This window comes from Halichoerus grypus, chromosome X, assembly GCF_964656455.1.
Source record: "Halichoerus grypus chromosome X, mHalGry1.hap1.1, whole genome shotgun sequence".
Classification (NCBI taxonomy): domain Eukaryota; kingdom Metazoa; phylum Chordata; class Mammalia; order Carnivora; family Phocidae; genus Halichoerus; species Halichoerus grypus.
In genome coordinates this window covers 91,432,375-91,455,528 of record NC_135727.1, presented here as the reverse complement: position 1 = coordinate 91,455,528, position 23,154 = coordinate 91,432,375, and the positions used below count along the sequence as shown (strand labels likewise).

Here is a 23,154-nt window from a genome sequence, read left to right as displayed (position 1 = left end):
CTACACATATACCCACATACATGCACACTTGTGCATACAAAGAAAAAACCAACTGAAAGGAAATATACCTAAATGTTAACAATGGTTAACTTCGGGTAATGCTGGAATTACAAGTAATGTTTTATTCTCTTCTGTTTGTTTACCTGCATTCTCTAACATTTTATTGTGAAATAATGAAATTATGAAATAATAAAAATCAAAATAATTTTTTAAAGTTTAATATTATCCTAATGACCATGTGACCCTGAGCCCCTGTGACAATGAAGCCTGCCCCAGAGGTGACAGCGTTCACAGGAAGGTTTGAAGAAGGGAGCTGTCAGGCAGGGTCTGGCTCTCTCATCATCTTCCCCTATTTACAGATTCTCAAGGGGAATTTTTATTTATTTTTCTTTTTATTTTTTAAGGATTTTATTTATTTATTTGAGAGAGAGAGAGAAAGAACACGAGCGGGTGGGGGGGGGGCAGAGGGAGAGGGAGAAGCAGGCTCGGGGCTCTATCCAAGGACCTGGAGATCATGACTTGAGCTGAAGGCAGACACCCAATAGACTGAGCCACCCAGGTGCTCAAAGGGAACTTTTAGGGGGCAACTTCATCTTGGCTGTGGTGTGGTGAGGGTGGAGGACACATTCAGGAGACCTGGTTCCAGTCCAATGCTGTTACTCACAATCCAAGAGGCCTGGGCAAGTCATGTCCCTTCTCAGGCCATTTTATCACCTTTGAAAGGAGGAGGAAGAACTAGAAGGGCCCTGGAGACTGTTGTTGCCCTATTACCCCGCCATCCTCTCAGTTCCAGAGAAAAGGGATTTTTCTGCCCTAGATCAGGATAGAGGAGGAAGCAGCAAATCCCCAGAGACAAGGGGGAAAGGAAGCTGAGGGCAGGGGGTGATCCACTGAGCATCTGCAAAGAGCCAATGGAGAGTGCAGGGCCTACGCTGGGGGTCGGGGGTAGCGTCTCCCTGGCTAGGACCCCAGATGTGGGGTGACCCTCCCATCCCACCTTTCCTCCATCACACGTCCACTGAAACACACAGGGCTCTGGATGTGGGACATCAGCCACGTGGTACTCACACAGCAGGAGGATGGTGACCTGGGAGCCTGGAATCTGCCACTTCTGTGACCCACCTGCCCCTGCCCTGAGGCCCTGGTGACAGGTCAGGGCTGTCTCCTCACTGAGCGAATTCCTGCCCCTGGAGTCCTTTCCCTCCTCACCTCACACAAGCTGCCACGTCCCTCTGCAGCCAGGACCGAGGACCACTGGGGAGAACTCTGGTTAGCTGGCATGTTCCCGCTGGGCCTCAGCTCCGGGCTCTCTTGCTGATGACTCTGCTCTTCCCAGGAGCTCGAAGCCAGCTGGGCAACTGGGGACTCAATCAGGGCTGCTGGGGCCGGGAGGTAGGTCCTGCAGCCTCCGCTTCGGGGTCTGGCCCAGGGGCTCCACAGAGACTCCAAGAAACCCTGGAGAGCCAGTGTGCACGTGGTCAGTCACCATTCACCCCACAAAATGCTTCCTGGGGGCACCAAGGGGGCAGCTCTCTGTGCTGGATACTGTGAAAAAGAGAAGTTCAGTAAAACCAACACCAAATGTTAGTGTATAATGTGAAAAAAATACTCATAAGACTTGGTATAAAATGAATGAGGGTTTGAATTCCAGATCTTCTACTTTCTAGCTAGAGTCTGGGGGAAGTCACTTTAGTCTGAGTTTCTTCATCTTAAAACTGAGGATGAAAACACCTGTCTCAAAAAAAAAAAAGAAAAGAAAAGAAAAGAAAAGAAAAGAAAACACCTGTCTCATAGGGTTGTTAGAATTAAATGATATATGATGCCTCCAAAGCACTCATTCCTACTTGGCACCTGGAACATATTCCATTGATATTAAATATTGCTATTATTACAAGGTGCAAGGCAGGTACCTCATTTAATTTTCAAACTCATCCCGTGAACTAGGTATTCTATTAGTATTATTCCCATTTATCATCAGATAGAGATGTTCAGAGATATTAAGAAATTTGCCCCAAGATCACTCAGATTAGGGGGAAGGACAGGGACTCAAACCCAGGTATGCCTGGCTCCACATTTTCTTAACTACTATGCCATATGGTATTCTGTATATGGCAGGTCACAAAAAACATTATTTCCATTTCCTTGCTGCCCTTAAAGTGCTCTGGCTAGGGGTGATCATGCCACATGTGCATAAACTGAGCTTCTGTATAATTCAGTGTATGTTCTGGGCAACTTAGAGAGCTCACCTTCTTCTGCCATAGATGAAAACATAAACTCATTGCCTCCCTCCCCCAACTCCCATCTGGGCACTGAAAACCAGCATGTCTGTACAGGCTCCTAAATCAGTAACCCACACTGCTTGACAAAACCGTGTCCCAGATGGTACCATCAACTGGCTTCCACAGGCTCCCCAAATAATCACCAACACCCTCAATACACCCTCAATAGAAAACCAACCACTGATCCACTCAATGCCCTTTGGGGGCCAAACCTGACCTCCTATGGGACCCCATAACTCACAGCCCACATAAAGAACTAGTGACTCCCATAAAACCTTCAATAATAGTCCATCACATACTAACTCACACAGCCCTGCATTTACCGATATCCACAGGTCTCAATCAATGACTCGCATAGGGCCACCAAAATTGACTCCCAAAAACTTATAATCCCAGGCTTGCAAGCAATCATTTGCCACCTCAGTGTTCCAATCAATAACTCTCGTGGGCTAATCAATGACTTCAGACACTGATATCTCCAACTCTTATAAAACCTCAAGAATTTCCCAAGACTGTACCTCACTGCCCCAATGTGAATCATAGCTATAGGCTTTAGATTATCTAATCCTATTGGACCCTACCTCATTGATCCTTCCCCACAGAAATCCCCCCAATCCTTGACTCCCAGAGGAACCAAATCAACCCCACACCTGATGTGGCATTGAATTTAGAGGACAAAAAGGAAACCTACAACACTTCCAGGCAGAAACAACATGTTATTTAAAATGGAAAGGGCTCACAATGGCACTAGACTTTTTGTTTGCAATGATAGGAATCATATTAGAAGAAAATATCTACAAATTACTGAGAGAAAGGAGCTGATATCCGAGAATTTTAAAGCCATCCTAGCTTGATACTATTCTTCTGTCAGAGGAAAAGACAATTTTAGCCATAAAAGCATTTATAACATTAAATGCCACCATTCCTAGCTCAGGAGAATACTCAAGGGAATAGTCTAAGCAATTATAAATTGAATAGTAACAGAAACCTCAAAAATCAGAGGAAAGCAATCTTGAGAAATGATTCTTGTAATATACAGTTATAGCTGAATAAAGAAAAATAACATAACTAGGCATATAGAATAAATAAGATTATTACTAAGTGGAAAATTTTAAATACCCTGGAAAATCTACTGAGTGAAATGAGGAGAAGGCAAATTATGCACCTCTATTCCTAGATCCAAATACGATTACAACATTATTGGATCTAGTAATAGAGAAAATATAGACAATTATATTTCTAAGGAAGGTGAAGGCAACTACTAGCAGAAATTGATAAATATAATCAAAATCCCAAACTATCAGAATTCCAAGATAATAAGAACCCAGAGGGGAATGAGAAATGTGACCAAACGAGCAAAAATAGGAAAAGGGAAAGAGTGGAAATATCAACCAAGTAAAATAAATAGTAAACATAAAATAATAGAAGGCACAAAATTTAGTATAATTCAACTAAATTGAACGAGCTGAATCCTGCCATAAAAGATAAAGACAATGGGATTGGTTCACAAAAACAATACACAGGTGCCACATATCTAAAACAAAAAGACAAAGATGTGAAATGAAGCATTGGACAGAAACATGCCATGCTATTTATCATTCTTTCTGTTATGGTTGGCACTCGTTGTGTCTTAGTTAGGAAAACCTTGCCTACCTCAGGGTCATAAAGATGTTTAATGTTTTCTTCTAAATTTGTATTGTTCTATCTTTTACGTTTAGATTTATAGCCTTCTTGGGAAGGATTTTCGTGTGTGGTATGTGTTAGGGTCAAGATTCATTTCTTCCAGGGCGCCTGGGTGACTCAGTCAGTTAAGCATCTGCCTTTGGCTCAGGTCATGATCCTGGGGTCCTGGGATCAAGCCCCAGGCCAAGTTGAGCTCCCTGCTCAGTGGGGAGTCTACTTCTCCCTCTCCCCCTCCCCCTGCTTGTGCACGCTCTCTCTCTGTCAAATAAATAAATAAAATCTTTGTTTAAAAAAAGATTCATTTCTGGGGCACCTGGGTGGCTCAGATGGTTAAGCGTCTGCCTTCGGCTCAGGTCACGATCCCAGGGTCCTGGGATCGAGTCCCGCATCGGGCTTCCTGCTAGGCGGGGAGCCTGCTTCTCCCTCCGCTGCTGCCTCTCTCTATCTCTCTCTCTGACTCTCATGAATAAATAAATAAAACAAAACAAAACAAAAAAGATTCGTTTCTTCCATATGGATATTAAGGTGATCCAGCATGGCTTATTGAAAAGACTATCCTTTCTCCACTGCTCTGCAGTGTTGCTTTGCAACCGTCTATGTGGAGGTTCATTCCTGGACTCTGGGTTTTGATTGGTCTATTTGTCTATTTGTGGACCACTACTATAATGTCTTAATTAATGTGCTTCATATCAAGTTTTGATATCTGGTAGAATAAAAGGTTATTAAATTGGACCACACTAAAATTAAAGACCTTGGCTCATCAGAAGATAAAATTAAGAGTGAAAAGGCAAGGGACGCCTGGGTGGCTCAGTTGGTGAAGTGTCTGCCTTCAGCTCAGGTCATGATCCCAGGGTCCTGGGATCGAGTCCCACACCAGGCTCCTTGCTCAGCGGGGAGCTTGCTTCTCCCTCTGCTGCTCCCCCTGCTTGTGCTTTCCCCCTCTCTCTCCCCCTCTGATAAATAAATAAAATCTTTAAAAAAAAAAGAGTGAAAAGGCAAATCCCACAGTGGGAGAAGATGACTGTAATACTGGTATCTGACAAACAACTCATATCTCAAATATATCAAGAATTCTTAGAAATCAATAGGAGCAATAGGAAAAGAGAGAAGGGAACAGGCACTTCCCAAAGAAGATATGCCAAGTGGCAAATATGCATAGGAAAAGATGCTCAACTTCATTAGTTAGCAAGGAAATATAAATTAAACTACAATCAGATACTCCTTCATACCCACCAGAAATGGCTAAAAATGGAAAAGATGGAAAATAACCAAGAGAGTTGGTGAGGATATGAACAATGGAAACTCATAAATTGTTTTTGAGGAGCATACAATAGTACAAACACTTTGTAAAACTGTTTGGTGTTATCTATGAAAGCTGAACACATGCAATAGCCTGTGACCCAGCTCTTCTACTCCTAGGAATATACTCAGGAGAAATGTGAACATACGTTGACTGAAAGACTAGTAAGATGATGTTCAGAGTGGCTTTATTCAAAACTGAAAATTATGCAGATGCCCATCAACTTCAGAATGGATAAACAAGTTGTCCTATATTCATACAAGGAAGTACTATACAGTAACAAGAATGAACAAATTACTACGCACAACAGGCATGAATCTCATCTCATGAATATTACATTGGCCAATGAAGCCAGACCCAAAAGAGCAATGAATCAATACTGTATGATTATGTTTATATAAATTTCAAAAACATGTAAAACTAATCTATGCTGTTAGAAGTCAGGCTGTTGGTACCCCTTGGGAGGAGGTTAGTGATTGGAAAGGAACACAAGGGGGTATTTCTTGGGTGCTAGTGATGTTCTATTTCTAAATCTAGGTGGTGGTTGTGCATGTTCACTCAGTCTGTTAAAAAATCATCAAGCTAAATGCATAATCTGTGCAGTTTCTTACATTATGTCATAATTAAATAAAGATTTTAAAAATATACAATATACCAGGCAAATGTAAGAAAATGAAAGCATATCTAGAAATAAATTATTGAGTGGAAATTAAGTCCAAAGTGCTCAATAGATTAACAAAGGGGTCCATTTTTAATAATAAAATATACAATAAAAAGTACATAAACCTTTGCATAAATCTTTAGGGCCATTCAATATATACAAATAAAACCAGCACAAATGCATGAAACCACATGAAATCTTCAAAATCATAATTATGGAGACTTCCTCTTCTGGAGATGGAGTAGATATTAGTTTACCTATTCTTTCTGCTAAATAACAACTAAAAAGTGTGGACATTATATATAAAACATAGGAAGAGGGGCGCCTGGGTGGATCAGTCAGTTAAGCACCTGCCTTCGGCTCAGGTCATGATCTCAGGATCCTGGGATCGAGTCCTGCATCAGGCTCCCTGCTCAGTGGGGAGTCTGCTTCTCCCTCTGCCACTCCCCCTGCCTTGTGCTCTCTCTCTTGCTCACTCTCTCTCTCTCTCAGATAGGTAAATAAAATCTTAAAAAAAAAAAAAAAAAAACATAGGAAGATTCTGAAAGGTGGAGTGAAGAGGGCAGATTGGTTAGGGATCCTGAGACCCCAAAAATGACATGGCAGTGAGTTCTCTGTGTTTTCTTTTAGCCTCACATATCCTAGACTTGGTGCTGGAGAAGCCAGCAACCTAGAAAGGCCAATGGTGCAGACAAAAACTGCCCCCAATAAAAGCCTGTTCTCTCTAGTCAAAGGACCAGGCAAGAGGCAGTCTACCAAGACAGAAAACTTTCAATGATGGTTCTACTCAGGCCAAACACCACAAAAACACTGGGGTCCCACCACCATTACTAACAGCAAAGGCCAGGTGGAGAGCCTAGACTTCCACCCTTGACAAACTCTAAGAAGGTACCCTCAACCCCTCACCCTGCCCCCTGCCCCTCATCCCCTGCCCCCTGCCCAGGTGGTATCAGAGAAAGTCCTTTAGGGTGCTGGAGCTTTCTTCCTTGTTGGGCAGTAACACCTGCCTCTTCCTCGCCCACTCTTTGGTGACAGTGGAGACAATGTGGGGAGTCTGGGCTTCCATCCTCACCCAGAGATAACAAAGTGTCCTTCCTCCTCTCCACTGAGTGATGTCAGAGGAGGGCTACTGGCGCTCCTACCAGGGCTCAGCAGTAACAAGGGCACTTCTGCCAACAGTGTCAATGGACATCAAATGGGAAGCAGTGACAAGGTACCTATCTCCCTCCCAGTCAGGGTGGTATCAGCAGAGGCCTAGTGAGAAGCATGAACTCCTACCCCCACTAGGCACTAAAAAGGAGCCCACCCCGGGGCACCTGGGTAGCTCAACCGGTTAAGTATCTGACTCTTGATTTCAGCTCAGGTCATGATCTCAGGGTTGTGGGATCGAACCCCATGACAGGCTCCAAGATGGGTGTGGAGCCTGCTTAAGATTCTCTCTCTCCCTCTCCCTCAGCTCCTCCCCCCGCCATTAAAAAAAAAGGAGCCCCCCCCCCCCCCAAAGAGGCCAAGTGGAGAACCTGGACTTCCATCCCTACCTAGCAGTCATGAATGAGGTGACATCTCCCTTTACTAAACGGAGCTCTGTCAAGGGAGGCCCGTTAAAACACTAGAGTTAAATAAATTCCAGAGCCTCTTAATATAATACCCAAATATCCTGAACATAATGAAAAATTAGATGTCATACCAAGAACCAGGAAAATCTCAACTCAAACGAGAAAAGACACTGAGCAGATCCCAACACTGAAATAACACAGATGTTGGAATTATCTGACAAGGATTTTATTTTTTTAAATATAATTTTATTTTATTTTATTTTAAAGATTTATTTATTTATTTGAGGGGGGGAAGGGCAGACGGAGAGGGAGAGAGAACCCCAAGCAGACTCCCCGCCAAATGCGGAGCTCAATCACACGAGCCTGAAATCATGACCCCAGCCAAAATCAAGAGTCCGATGCCCAACCGACTGAGCCACCCAGGTGCCCCATCTGACAAGGATTTTAGAGCAGCCATCATAAACATGCTTCATTGGGCAATTATGAAAAATGCTTAACACAGATGAGACAACAGAAAATCTCAGCAAAGAAATATAGGCATACCTCATTTTATTGTGTTTCCCAGATAGTGAAGTTTTTACAAATTAAAGGTTCATGGCAACTCTGTCAAGTAAGTCTATCAGCGCCATTTTTCCAATAGCATCTGCTCACTTCATGTCTCTGTGCCACATTTTGGTAATCCTTGTAATATTTCAAACTTTTTCATTAATATTATATTTATTATGGTGACCTGTGGCCAGTGATCTTTGATGTTACTACTGTAATTGTTTTGGGATGCCACAAACCACATCCATATAACCAGCCACAACAATCCCTTAAACCAAAGCCTAATCCAGATCAAGGCCCTAATTCTCTTCAGTTCTCTGAAGGCTGAGAGAGGTGAGGAAGCTACAGAAGAAAAGTTTGAAGCTAGCAGAGGTTGGTTCACAAATTTTTTTTAAAAGATTTTATTTATTCATTTGAGAGAGAGACAGAGAGAGAGAGAGAGAGCACGAGCGGGGGAAGAGACAGAGGGAGAAGCAGACTCCCCACTGAGCAGGGAGTCCGATGTGGGCCCGATCCCAGGACCCTGGGATCATGACCTGAGCCGAAGGCAGACACTTAACCGACTGAGCCACCCAGGCGCCCTGTTGGTTCATGAATTTTAAGGAAAGAAGCCATCTTTATAACATAAAAGTGTAAAGTGAAGCTGCAAGTGCTGGTATGGAAGCTGCAGCAAATTTTCCAGAAGATTCAGCTAAGATAATTAATGAAGGTGGTTACACTAACCATCAGAATTTCAATGTAGACAAAACAGCCTTCTATTGGAAGAAAATGCCACTATGACCAGAAGGAAATAGCACAACATTTTTTAAGTGCTGAAAGAAAAGAACTGTTAGCCTAGAATCCTATACCCATAGAAAATATCCTTCAGGAATCAAAGAGCTGTCAAGACATTTTCAGATGAAGGAAACTAAGAATTTGTTACCAGAAGACCTACCATAAAAGAATGGCTATAGGAATTTCTCTAACCAGAAAGGCAACGATAAAAGAAGGAATCTTGGAACATCAGTAAGGAAGAAAGAACATGGGAAAAGCAAAAGTATAGGTAAATATAATATGCTTTCCTTCTCCTCAGTTTTCTAAATTATGTTTGACAGTTGAAGTGAAAATTATAACACCATCTAATGTGGTGCTCAATGCATGTAAAGGAAATATTTAAGACAATTATATTATAAATAGGGGAGGATAAAGGGACATGAGGTAAGTAAGGTTTCCACACTTCCCTGGAAGTGGTAAAATGATGCCAGTGGACTCTGATAAGTTGTGTATATATTACATGATACATAGAATATCCGGTTTAAAAAGCTATATAAGGAGATCCCCCTGAAGACACTAGATTATCAAACGGAATTCTTTAAAATGTCCAAATACCCCAAAGAAGGGCAAGGAGAGAGAAAGAGAGAGAGAGGGAGAGAAAGAGCAAGAGAAACAAAAACAGAGAGAACAAACAGAAAACACAAAATATGACAGACTTAAACCTTAGCATTTAAATAATTACATAAAGTGTAAATGGTATAAATGCACCAGCTGTAGGCAGAAATTAGCAGGTTCTATTTCAAAAATCATGACCCAGCTATATACTGTCTACAGGAAATGTGTTTCAAATATAATGATATATGTAGGTTGAAAGTAAAAGGATGGAAAAGATATATCATGCAAACATTGATTAAAAGGAAGCAGAAATGGATTTATTAATATTGGATAGAGTAGACTTCAGAGTAAAGAAAGTTACCAGGGACAGACAGGGACATTACATAATGATAAAAGGGTCAGTCCACCAAGAAGACATAGCAATTTTAAATGTGTATATGCACCATGCAATAGAATTGCAAAATATATGAAGAAAGTCTTGATAAAACTGAAAGGAGAAATAGGCAAAATCACAATTATAGTTGGAGACTTCAATACCTTTCCTTCAACAACTGAAAGAACAGACAGAAAATCAACAAGGTTATAAAAGAATTCATGAACATCATTAGCCAACAGGATCTATGCAACGTTTATAGAACTTTCCATGCAACAGTAACAGAATACACATTCTTTTTAAGTGCCCACAGAAAATATGTCACATAGACCATATCCTAGACCATATAACAAATCTCAGCAAATGTAAAAGAATTAAAATCATACGTAGTATGTTCTCTGACCACAATGGAATGAAACTAGTAATCAAAACAAAGAGGTAACAGGAAAATCCCCAAATACTTAGAAACTAAGCAACACACTTCTTCTTTTTTTTTTTTTAAAGATTTTATTTATTTATTTGACAGAGAGAGACACGGCGAGAGAGGGAATGCAAGCAGGGGGAGAGGGAGAAGCAGGCTTCCTGCCGAGCAGGGAGCCCGATGCGGGGCTCGATCCCAGGACCCTGGGATCATGACCTGAGCTGAAGGCAGACGCTTAGCGACTGAGCCACCCAGGCGCCCCTAAGCAACATACTTCTAAATAATCCATAGCTCAAAGAGGAAGTCTCAAGGGAAATTTAAAAAATACACTGAACTGAATAAAAATTAAAATACAACATATCAAAATTTGTAGGATACAGTCTCAGGCTTATAATCCTTTAACCCCCCCTTGACCATATAAGAATGGACCTTGGGCCTGGAACACTTCCTTACCAAGAGACAAAGAGCCCACACAGCCTGTGTTGGGCTATTGCCTTGTGTGGGAATATCTTTCCCTATGTTGAACTCAGTGTGTGCTATTTTGTTCTGCAGAAGTTTGTACATCAATGGCTCTTAGGCATGCCCCTAGCTTTCAGTATTTCAGACTCCATGGGGGAGTGGGTGGGTCCTTCCACTGCAATATGAGAGGGGTGTGAATAGTATCTTAGTTCAGTTTAATTTATATTTCTTTGCTAACTAATGGAGTGAAGGATCTTTTCCTATGCTTACTTGCCATTTGACTGCCAGGGGACCCGCTAGCTATGAGGAAAGGATACATACTACTGATGCTGATCTTGCTCTGTCTCTTCTCTATGCAAGTAAAGCATTGTTCCATTCAGTGTTTCACTGTGTTGTGTTTTCGTTGGTGACTCTGATACCAAGATGCAGTGGGCAGAAGTGTTTGGAGTTCCTCCCCTGGGATTTGATAACCAGTGCATAATACTTTGCTCCATAAACTAAAGCAGTGCTATAAGGAAAATTTATGGCACTAAACGTTTACAAGTGAAAGAGAAGAAGCCTCAAATCAATAATCTAAACTCTCGTCTCAAGAAATTAGAAAAGAAGGGGCGCCTGGCTGGCTCAGTCAGTGGAGCATGTGACTCTTGATCTCAGGATTGTAAATTTGAGCCCCCTGTTCGGTGTAGAGATTACTTAAAATATAAAAAAAAAGAAATTAGAAAAGAAGAATAAAATAAACCCAAAGCCAGCAGAAAAAGGGAAATAATAAAAGTAGGAGCAGAAATCAATGAAATTGGGGGCGCCTGAGTGGCTCAGTTGGTTAAGCGTCTGCCTTCAGCTCAGGTCATGATCCTGGGGTCCTGGGATCGAGCCCCGCATCGGGCTCCCTGCTCAGTGGGGAGCCTGCTTCTCCCTCTCCCTCTGCTGCTCCCCCTGCTTGTGCTCTCTCTCTCTCTCTCTCTAATAAATAAATAAATAAAATATTTTAAAAAAAGAAATCAATGAAATAGAAAACAGAAAAACAACAGAAAAAAACCAATGAAACAAAGGGCTGGTATTCCAAAAAGAATAATAAAATAAACAAACCTCTAGTAATATTGACAAAGAAAAAATCAAAGACACAAATAATTGATATCGGGAACGAAACAGGGGCTATCACTATAGACTCTGCAGACATCAAAAGAATAATAAAGGAATACAATAATAAATTTGACAACGTAGATGAAATGGACCAATTCTTCAAAAAGTACAAATGACCAAAACTCTTCCAATATGAAATAGTTCATTTGAATAGTCTCATAACTATGAAGGAAATTCAATCTGCAATTTAAAAGACAACTCTTGAAATATAAATCTCTAGGCCAAATGGTTTCACTGGAGACTTCCACCAACTTCTCAAGAAGAATTAACACCAATCCCACACTCTCTCTCCCAGAAAATGAAAAGGGAATTCTTGTTAACTCATTCCCTAAAGCCTGATACCAAAAGTAGACAAAGAGTACAAAAAATACATCACTGATGTGAGCTAATGTTTTCCCACATGTTTATACATGGTTTGCATAGCAAATTTTGCACATTTTGTCATCACCTGTATTTGAAAACAGTATGTTTCTTGATGAATTATTCTATTACCTAACCAAAAAAAGTATAAAAGAACCTACAGACCAATATCCTTCATGAGCAGAGATGCAAAAATTCTTAACAAAATATTAGCAAATATAATTCAACAATATACAAAGAGAATTACACACCATGACCAAGTGGGGCTTATTCCAGGAATGCAAGACTAGTTCAATATTTGAAAATAAATCAATGTAATCTACAATATTAACAGGCCACAGAAGAAAAAAATCGCATGATCATATCAATTGATGCAGAAAAAGGTTTTGACAAAATCCAACACCCATTCATGATTTTAAAAAAACCTCTTAGAAAACCTGGAATAAAGGTTTACTTTGTCAACTTGCTAAAAATAAGATTGACACAAAAACTATAACTAACATCATACTTAATAGTGAGAGACTGAATGTTTGCCCCCTAATATCAGGAACAACACAAGGATGTCAACTATCACCACTCTTATTCAATATAGTAATGAAAATTCTAGCCAGTGCAGTGAGGCAATAAAAAAGAACAAAAGGCATAGAGATTGAAAAGGAAGAAATAAAACTGACCCTACTTGCAGATAACATGATGGTCCAGATAGAAAATCCCTAGGACCCTACACAAAAACTTCCAGAAGAGGTGCCTGGGTGGCTCAGTCGGTTAAGCGTCTGCCTTCAGCTCAGGTCATGATCCCAGGGTTCTGGGATCGAGCCCCACATCGGACTCTCAGCGGGAAGCCTGCTTCTCTCTCTCCCTCTATCTCTCCCCCAGCTTGTGCTCTCTCTCTTGCTCACTCTCTCTCTCAAATAAATAAAATCTTTAAAAAAAAACCTTCTAGAAGTAATAAGTGACTCCAGCAAGGTTACGGGACACAAGAACAATACACACCAAAAATCATTTTATATACTACAAATGAACATGATGAAACAAATTAAAAACACAATACTTTACATTACTCAGAAGTGAAATATTTAGGTGTAAATGTAACAAAACATGTACAAGGCTTGCATGCTGAAAACTAGAGACTGTTGATGAAAGAAGTCAAAAAGATCTAAATAAATGGAGATAGAGACTGTGTTTATGGTAGGGTAGCCTCAACATAGTAAAAATATCAATTCTAGGGGTGCCTGGGTGGCTCAGTCGTTGGGCGTCTGCCTTCGGCTCAGGTCATGATTCCAGGGTCCTGGGATCGAGTCCCGCATTGGGCTCCCTACCCAGCGGGAAGCCTGCTTCTCCCTCTCCCACTCCCCCTGCTTGTGTTCCCTCTCTCGCTGTGTCTCTCTTCGTCAAATAAATAAATAAATCTTTAAAAAAATATATATCAATTCTTCACAAGTTGATATACAGAACTTAATATAATTCCTATTAAAATCTCAGCAAGAGATTTTTTGTAGATATAAGCAAAATTATTCTTAAATTTATGTGGAGGGACAAAGGATCTACAATAGCTAAAAACAATTCTGACAAAGAATAAAATGGGAGAAATCAATCTACCTCTTTTCAAGGCTTTTTATTTAACTACAGGAATCAAGACAATGTGGTACTGATGAAGGGATGGACACATAGATCAATGAAACAGAAGACAGGGCCCAGAAATAGCCCCACACAAGTACAGCCAACTAATTTTTTTTTACAAAGGTGCAAAAACTATTCAATGGATGAAGGAAAGTCTTTTCAAGAAATGGTGCTGGAGTAATTGTATCATTCATAAGGAAAAAACAAAATGAATCTCAATCTAAGTGTCACACTTCATAAAAAATTAACCTAAAATGGATCTTAGATTCAAATGTAAAATGTAAAACTATAAAACCATTAGAAGACTATGTGAGAGAAAATCATCAGGACTTAGGGCTTAGTAAAAGTTCTTAGATATGACACCAAAACATGATCAATAAAAGAAAAATACATATATTTGACTTCAACAGATTAAAAACTGTAGCTGGGCAAAAGACACTGTCAGGAGGATGAAATGAAAAGCTACAGGCTGTGACAAAGTATATGACAAAGACTCATAAGTGTAACATATAAAGAACTCTCAAAAATCAACATTGAAGAAACAAACAATCCAATTAGAAAATGGGCGAAAGACATGAAGAGACATTTCACCAAAGAGGATATATGGAGGGCAAATAAGTACATGAGAATATATTCAACATCCATAGACAAGCATATTCTAGAATTTATATGGAAAGGCACAGCTCTTAGAATAGCTAAAGCAGTCTTAACAAAGAAGAATAAAGTGGGAGTGAACAAAATAATTTAACTAAGCATTACATGCAGCTCTACGAGAATATAAAATCCCCAGCAAACATAAACTACCAAAATTAATCCCCCCGAAAGTAGAAATCTGTTAAGACCACTAATCAGAGAGAAGAAAATAATTACAATTTACCATTTTAAAGATTTTTATTTATTTATTCGAGAGCAAGAGAGAGAGCATGAGCGGGGGTGGGGGGGTAGGGGGGCAGGCAGAGGGCAAGGGGCAAGCAGACTCCCTGCTGAGCGAGGAGCCTGATGCAGGGCTTGATCCCACGACCCTGAGATCACGACCTTAGCTGAAATCAAGAGTCAGACGTTTAACTGACTGAGCCAGCTAGGGCTCCTACAGTCAACTAATTTTAGATAAGCGTGTCAATATAATTCTGTGGGGAAAGAAAAGCCTATGACATCAAAAGCACAAGAAACAAAAGAAAAAAATAGATAAATTGGACTTTATCAAAATCACAGCCTTTGTGCTACAAAGTCAACCACCAAGAAAGTGAAAAGATACCCACAAAATGGGAGAAAATAAATGCAAATCACATATCTGACAAGGGACTGGTATCCAGAACATATCAAGAATACTTACAACTCAATAATAAAAAATCAAATCACTCAATTAATAATAGGCATAGGATTTAAACTGATATCCCCCCAAAGAAGATACACAAACAGCCAATGAGCACATCGTCAGTGAGTTCGGGCTGCTATAACGAACTACCACAGACTGGGTGGCTTAAACAAAAAACCTTTCTTTCTCACGGTGCTGGAGGCTGAGAAGTCCAAGATCAAAGCACCAGATTTGGTGTCTGGGGAGAACCTGCTTCTTGGTTCATAGATGGCCATCTTCTTGTTGCATGGCAAAAAGGGGAAAAGGACTCTCTGGGGTTTCTTTTATAAGGGTACTAATCCCATTCATGAGGGCTCCACCTTCATGACTTCATCAACTCCCAGAGACCTCACCTCCTAATACTATCACATTGGGAATTAGGATTTCAACATATGAATTTGGGGGAAACCTAAACATTCAGTCCACTGCATACATGAAAAGATATTTAATATCACTAGTTATTAGAGAAATAGAAATCAAAACCACAATGAGATACCACTTCCCACCCACTAGGATGGCTAGACTAAAAAAAGACAGTAACAAGTGTTGGTGGGGATGTGACTAATTGGAACCTACATACATTCCTGGTGGGATGTAAAATGGCACAGCCATTTCGAAAAACTGTTTGGCAGTTCTTCAAAGTGTTAAACATAGAGGTGCCATATGATCTAGCAATTCCACTCCCAAGAGAAATGAAAATAGATGTCCACACAAAAACGTGGACACAAATGTTCATTGCAGCATTATTCATAGTAGTTAAAAGTGGAAAAAACCCAAATGTCCCTCAACTGATGAATGGAAAAACAAAATGTGGTATATCCTTACAGAAGAATATTAGTCAGTAATAAAAAAGGAATGAAGTACTGATACATGCCATAGCATGCATGGATGAATCTTGAAAACATTATGGTAAGTGAGAGAAGACAGTCACAAAAGACCACATATTGTATGATTCCATTTATATGAAAAACCTGGAATTGTTAAATCTACAGAGACAGTAAATGGTTGCCTGCAGCAGGGGGATACAGAATGGGAATGAGGAATGAGTACCATGTTTCTTTCTGAGGTTATAGAATGTTCTAAAATTAGATTGCGGTGGTGGTTACACAACTCCATGAATATACTAAAAACTACTGAATTGTAAGCTTTGAATCGGTAGTTTACCATAAGTTTATGGTAGATGAATTATATCAATAAATCTGTTAGAAAAAAAAGATCATGTAGCTAGTAAGTGGTCATGCAGGATTTCAAACCCAGTCTTTTGGCAAGGGGAAGGTACTCACTAAATGTTTGTCGAATAAATGAATGAATGAACACATTTCACTTTCAAATTAGCAACAAAATAGGGATACCCTCTATCAAGTATCATTCAACATTGTTCCGAAAGTGCTAGCTAATGCAAGAGAAGATGAGGTAATCAGAATAAATATTTGGAAGGAAGAGAGAGTATCACTGTTAACTGGATGCAATATGATATTCTATTTAAGAAAACTAAGAAACTCTAAAAAGCAACTAGAATTCACAAGAGAATCTGATCATTGCATTGGATAAGAAATACAATACAAAAAAGAAAATAAAAGTTGACAGATTTTTTTTCCTTTGGAAATAGAAAAAGTATGCCTTTCACCATGGTGACAAAAACAAATGTAAAATATTTAAGAATGCAATTTTTTTTTTTTTTAAATAAAAAGGTGCTGGGTCTATAGGAAGAAAACTATAAGGGCGCCTGGGTGGCTCAGTCAGTTGGGCCTCTGACTCTTGGTTTTGGCTCAGGTCATGATCTCATGGGTGGTGAGATCAAGCCCTGAGTCAGGCTCTGAGCTCAGTGGGGAGTCTGCTTGAGATTCTCTCCCTCTGCCCCTCCCCCACTCTCATGTACGCTCTCTCAAATAAATAAATCTTTTAAAAAAGAAGAAAACTATAAAATACATAGTTTTAATGGTTGTTTTGAAATAAAATAAGATGGTTTTAACATTCATATGGAAGAATAAATGCTAAAGAATATTAAAGAAAACAACCAAAAAAGAAAGAAAAAGAACAGTGAAGGGGCTAGCACTGTTTGTTATTAAAAGTATTTCTAGGGCGCCTGGGTGGCTCAGTTGGTTAAGTGACTGCCTTCGGCTCAGGTCATGATCCTGGAGTCCCTGTATGGAGTCCCGCATCAGGCTCCCTGCTCGGCAGGGAGTCTGCTTCTCCCTCTGACCCTCCCCCCTCTCATGTGCTTGCTCTCTCTCATTCTCTCTCTCTCAAATAAATAAATAAAAAATCTTAAAAAAAAAAAAGTATTTCTAAAAGTCAGCATACTTTTTTGAAAGGGAGTAGATACATATATCAGAAGGAAAAATAGAGCTCAGAAATAGAGCAATACATTTGGAAATTTATGTGACAATAGTGGCATGTAGTTGAGTTAGAAAAGTGTTTTCATTTAATGATTGGTACCAGCAAATTTTCTATCCAAACGGAAAAGACAAACTTCGATCTCATCTCACACCACACATCAGTGTAAATTCCAGTTGGACTGAAATTTAATTTTAAAAATTAAAACAGGGGCGCCTGGGTGGCTCAGTCATTAAGCGTCTGACTTCGGCTCAGGTCATGATCCCAGGGTTCTGGGATCAAGCCCCGCATCAGGCTCCCTGCTCCGTGGGGAGCCTGCTTCTCCCTTTCCCCCTGCTTGTGTTCCCTCTCTCGCTGTCTCTCTCTCTGTCAAATAAATGAATAAAATCTTTAAAAAAAAATAAAATAGGGGCGCCTGGGTGGCTCAGTCGTTAAGCGTCTGCCTTCGGCTCAGGTCATGATCCCAGGGTCCTGGGATCGAGCCCCACATCGGGCTCCCTGCTCTGCGGGGAGCCTGCTTCTCCCTCTCCCCCTCCCCCTGCTTGTGTTCCCTCTCTCGCTGGTCTCTCTCTGTCAAATAAATAAATAAATAAATCTTTAAAAAAATAAAAAATAAAAAAATAAAATAAATAAAAATTAAAACAATAAAAATGTTAAACTTAAGGCATATATTTGTTTAAGCATGAAGTGGGGAAAACTCACTAAGCAAGACAAGACTCAGAACCAAAGACAGATATCTCTAATCAGATGAGATCGGGTGTGCTCAGGGTGGGATGGCCGTAGACCAGATATCTCTAATCAGATAATTATTTTTTCTAATTATATGTGAAAACATCTTTCAAAAATCAAGATATAAAAGAGATAAAAGGGGAAAAAATCACAATAAATGACAGAAGGTTAATATTCACAAATTAGAAAGACAAACCACCCAAAGGAAAAAAGAGCAAAGGATATGAAAAGTTTAAAAAACATATGCAAAGATACTCAACCACTAGTTGCCGGAAAAATGCATATCAGAGTAAAACAAGATACTAGATACCATTTACTTTACCAAAGTAAAAACAGATACCATTCTGTTTGGCCCTCGGAATGGGGAAAATTAAAAAAAAGCAGCAATATTCAGTGTGGGAGAGGATGTTAGAGTGAGCCCTTTTATTTATTTATTATTTTTTTTCTATTTTTAAAGATTTTATTTATTCGACAGAGCACGAGAACGAGCTGGGGTAGGGGTGTGGGGGGAAGAGACAGAGGGAGAGGGAGAAGCAGATTCCCCCCGCAGTGTGGAGCCCGAGTGGGGGATGTGACCCCATGATCAAGACCCCAGCCCAAGTCAGATGTTAAACCAACTGAGCCACCCAGGCACCCCGGAGTGAGCCCTTTTATATGTTGCTGGTGGGAGTACCAATTTTACAAAAGTTTTGGAAAATAATTTAACCAAAATTCAATATATACCATCCACTTTAAGGAACATCCATTTCTGCACCTAATAATCACTCAGATGACAGTCTCTGAGTGTAGTTTAGAAATCAATAACAAAAATTTCAACTTTTGGGGCACCTGGGTGGCTGTTGGTTAAGTGGCTGCCTTCGGCTCAGGTCTTGATCCCAGGGTACCGGGATCGAGCCCGGCATCAGGCTCCGGCTCAGCGGGGAAGCCTGCTTCTCCCTCTCCCTCTGCCTGCCCCTCCCTCTGCTTGTGCTCTCTCCCTCTCTCTCTCTTAAATAAATGAATAAAATCTTAAAAATTTTTTTTCAACTTTTTTAAAAAGATTTTTTATTTATTCATTTGACAGAGAGAGAGATCGCGAGAGAGGGAACATAAGCATGGGGAGTGGGAAAGGGAGAAGCGGGCTTCCTGCTGAGCGGGGAGCCCAATGTGGGGCTCTATCCCAGGACCCTGGGATCATGACCTGAGCTGAAGGCAGACACTTAACGACTGAGCCACCCAGGCGCCCCTTCAACTTTTTGGAAAATTAGAATCTCATATCTAAACAACTATGGGGTGAGAGAGAAAACCACAACAGAAATTAGAAAACATTTGAAGTAAACTATAGTGACAATGTTACATATCAAAATCTGTTACATGGAGCTAAAGTGTTCTTAGAGGAAAATTCATGAACTTAATGCTTATATTATAAAAGAAAAGTGATTGAATATTAATGAGATAAGCGTTCAACTTAGGAATTTAAAAATAAGAATAAAAGAAAAAACCCAAAGAAGAGAAATAATGAAATCAAGGGGAGAAATTAATGACGCAGAAAACAAAAATACAGGAGGCCCAACAAAGTCACGGTAGGGTTTTGAAACAATCCCATCTCGGTTTAGGACCACCCATCACTGACTCCGTGAGGCAGTGTATCTGATTCCACTGGCCCCTCCATCAACCAGTCCCAAATAAATGCATGACTGACACCATAGAAATCTTGACCATCCACTCAATAAACCCCATCATGCACCTCATAGACCATGCAACAGTCACCCCGCGGTCCGAAGTGAGCTACAATGAATCATTCATTCATTGATTCTTCAATACCCCATAAACTCTCCACCATTCACTCCACAGACCACCCATTACTCCCCAAACACCCTCACCACCGACCCACTGAACTCCAATCACTCATCTTACAGTCCCCTATCACTTACCTCACTAACCCCCTATGATTCACCCGACAGACCTCCATCACTTATCCCACAGCTCCAATCACTTACTCGGCAGACCCCATCAGTGACCTCTGAGAATCCTCACCCCTCTCCCGCACAGACTCCTCATCGCTCACCCGAAAGACCCCCCAGCACCCTCATCACTCATCCCACAGACTACCCATTTTATTTTCCCCACTGACCCATCACTCACCCCAAACTCCTGTCACTCACTCCACGCCCCTCCTACTTAGTGACCTCAGAGAAGCCTCAGCACTCACCCTACAGAGTAGCATCACTGAGTGCGAAATCCACCACACCCCCATAATCATGTCAGTGCTTTACTGGCCCAACTGTGGCCGCCTCTGTTAAACCCAGTCCCGGAACCCTAAGTGTGGAAACTACCTCTGAGGGACTCTTCCGGGTCTGGACTTCAGCGTGCACATGCTCAGTGTCGGCTTGGGAGCGGCCGGCCGCCCGCCACCCCACAGGGTGCCCTCGCGCTGTGTCAGCGCGTGTGCGTGGAGGTGGAGAGGCGGGCTTTCAAATGTTCTTTAGTGACTTTGTCAGGCAACTAACATGGCTGTCCCCTCGGGAGTGTCTCTACGGGAGTCGCCATCTTGGAAGGGCGGTCATTGCGGCCGCGGAGCCGGCAGTCCCCTGCCCCATCCGGCCCTGCGGGATTGCCCGGGAGCCGACCAGGCGGGAGCGCGGGCTGTGCCGCCGGCACTTCTCCCGCCCGCGCCGCATTCTGCACAGCGGCCGCCCAGGCGCAGGCCGGCCGCTCGCCTTTCCCCGCCCTCGGGCCGCATCCCCCGGGGAGCCGCGGCTGCTTCACGCGCCGCCGGGCCCCCCCGCCCCCGCCCCCCGAGTCCCGCCGCCCCGTCCCCGCTGGGGAGACTCCTCCAAGCAGCAGGCCCACAAACGGGCCCGCCCCCGCCCCCGCCCCGGCCTCCGCCCCGGCTCCCCTTCGAGAGCGAACGCGACGGCCCCTGACGGGCGCGGGTGGCGCGCGGCGGCGGGGCCCGGGGCGCCGCGACGTGCCCACCTGCCGGCGCCTCTGTCCCCGCGTCGGCTGAGGGCATCGCCGGGCTCCTCCGGGCTCCTCGACTGTCACCGACCCTGGGTGGTTGCCACGGGGGGGAATAGTGCGTGTCAGATTTAGGCCAGGAAGCGGAAGTCGCCCGCAGCGAGAGTTTAACCACTCTGGGCGCGGGGAGCTGAGGTGATTTAGCGCCAGGGACCAAGTATCATGCGGAGCGACTCACTGGGGGGGCCCGTGATATCAGTGGCGGGGCAGTTCGTCCAATTTTTTCAAAATCGAGTGATCACCCTTCCTGGTTTCCTCCTAAAAGCATTAAGGCTAAAGTTCTAAAGATCCAAGTTTTGATTTATTTCCATTAGTGTTTGGTTTCAAGTGCTACTTTGTAACTTTTTCCCCCTTTTAACCCGCGAATTGTTTAGAAGTCCATTGTCCAACTTGCAGAACTTCTCCGAGACTCGCAGGGCGAGGGAATGGGTACTTTTTTCAGGCTGCTGCGACAGGGACAACAGCCCAGCCCAGCGTTCCCTGGAGCTTGGGGAGTTTTAGAGGGCAGAGGAGTTTTGTAGGGGAAGGAAACAAAAGCGGCCGAGCGCCGGCTGCACGTTTGGTGGGCTTTGGTCCACAGGTATTGAAAGGAGCTGTTTCGATTTGACTCATCTCAGTCTGTCACGTAATCCTCTCGGAATTAACGACACCAAGAAGGAATTTAGAGCGAGTGCAGAAAATTCCTGACACCATGTTCCTTTCCCCAAATAAACACAAAGTTAGTCTGATGTTAGTGTTTTCTCACCTAATTGCATTGTGGTCTGGGAATATTGTCTGAATGATGCTGAATCTTTGAAATCTGTTGAAACTTGCCTTAAGGCTCAAGCACGGGCCCAGTTTTCAAAAACTGTTTCATCTCCTGATTAAAAAGACTGTATTTTCCAGTTGTTGGGTTGAGCGTATGGGTTTGTTGGCTCCAGCTTGTTAGTTGGGCCTTTAAAAAAAATGTACTTCCTTCCCGATGATTTTCTTCTGCTTGCCCCGTGAGTTCCTGAGAGAGGTGAGAGATTCTCCCATTGTATTGTTAGGTCAGGTTTTCATTGTGCTAGTCAATGTTTGCTTCCTATATTTTGAAGTTTATTATTAGATTCAGGTAAGGGTATTTTGTTGTCGAATAGATACAGCCAAATCTCTTCCCCAGAAGATTGTAACATGCCTACCCCCACCAGCAAAATAGGAGTTCGTTGAGGCAAATCCTTTCAGCACTGGATGTTGATGTTGTCTTTCATGTTTGCCAGTGTGAGGGCCAGTAGTAAATACTTGCTTTAATTTGCATTTTCCTGACTGCTTCCGCAACACAGCATCTTTTTCTGTTTGTTGACCACTTGGATTTTCTCTTCTGCTGATTTTCATATCCTCTGTCCAATTTCCTTTGGAGTAATTTGTCTTTTTCTTATCAATTTGTAGAAGCCCTTTGTGCATTAGGGATAGCAACCCTTTGTGAGTTGCATTGCAGTATTTCCCCCCTAACTCTTTTTCTCCTTTGCATTTTATAGGTGTCCTTCAGTATGTGTTTAGAAAGATGTAGTCTCTCATCAGAAATGTCTAAACTTTCTTTTCTGGCTTCTGTATTTCCTGTCTTGCTTGGTCCTCCTCCCCCATTCCACGTCTGCCCAAAAAGAGTCTTAACATTTATTTCATTTTTATTGCTTAAATTTTTTTCTACTTAAACCTTTAATCTAGTTAGAATTTACTGTGGCATAGGGTATGAGGTCAAGGTCAAGTTTGTTCTTGTTGTGTCAAATAGGGAGAAAGCTTCCATTTCAGAAATCTGCAATTATCTCATAACCAAACAGAAAAAGGCTTCTCTTTTATAGATAGGGTAAGGAGGAGGCAAGCCAAGATAAGCAGAATCTGTGGGAGGGGAGCTGCATTAGCAGGAGAATGGCCGATAGCACCTGACCTGACGGGAAAGTGCCCACTGTGGTCAGTCGATTCCCTCCCAGGGGAGGCTGCGAAGAGCGGGCA

At 42.0% G+C, this 23,154-nt stretch overlaps 1 protein-coding gene across 3 annotated transcripts in view; it reads right to left on the bottom strand.

Moving 5' to 3' along the window:
* ZNF41 (zinc finger protein 41) overlaps positions 1-21,255 on the bottom strand; it is a 45,552-nt gene extending 24,297 nt beyond the window's left edge. Inside the window, exons 1-2 of one of the 3 annotated variants that reach the window (XM_078065386.1) lie at positions 21,145-21,255; positions 1,210-1,545 (exon numbers count right to left, since the gene is read on the bottom strand). In XM_078065386.1, the coding sequence (XP_077921512.1) occupies positions 1,210-1,281 (72 nt within the window). In that variant the 5' untranslated portion in view covers positions 1,282-1,545; positions 21,145-21,255. The other 2 variants (XM_078065388.1, XM_078065387.1) reach the window with 2 other exon arrangements.
* Between the last annotated feature and the right edge of the window lie 1,899 nt (positions 21,256-23,154).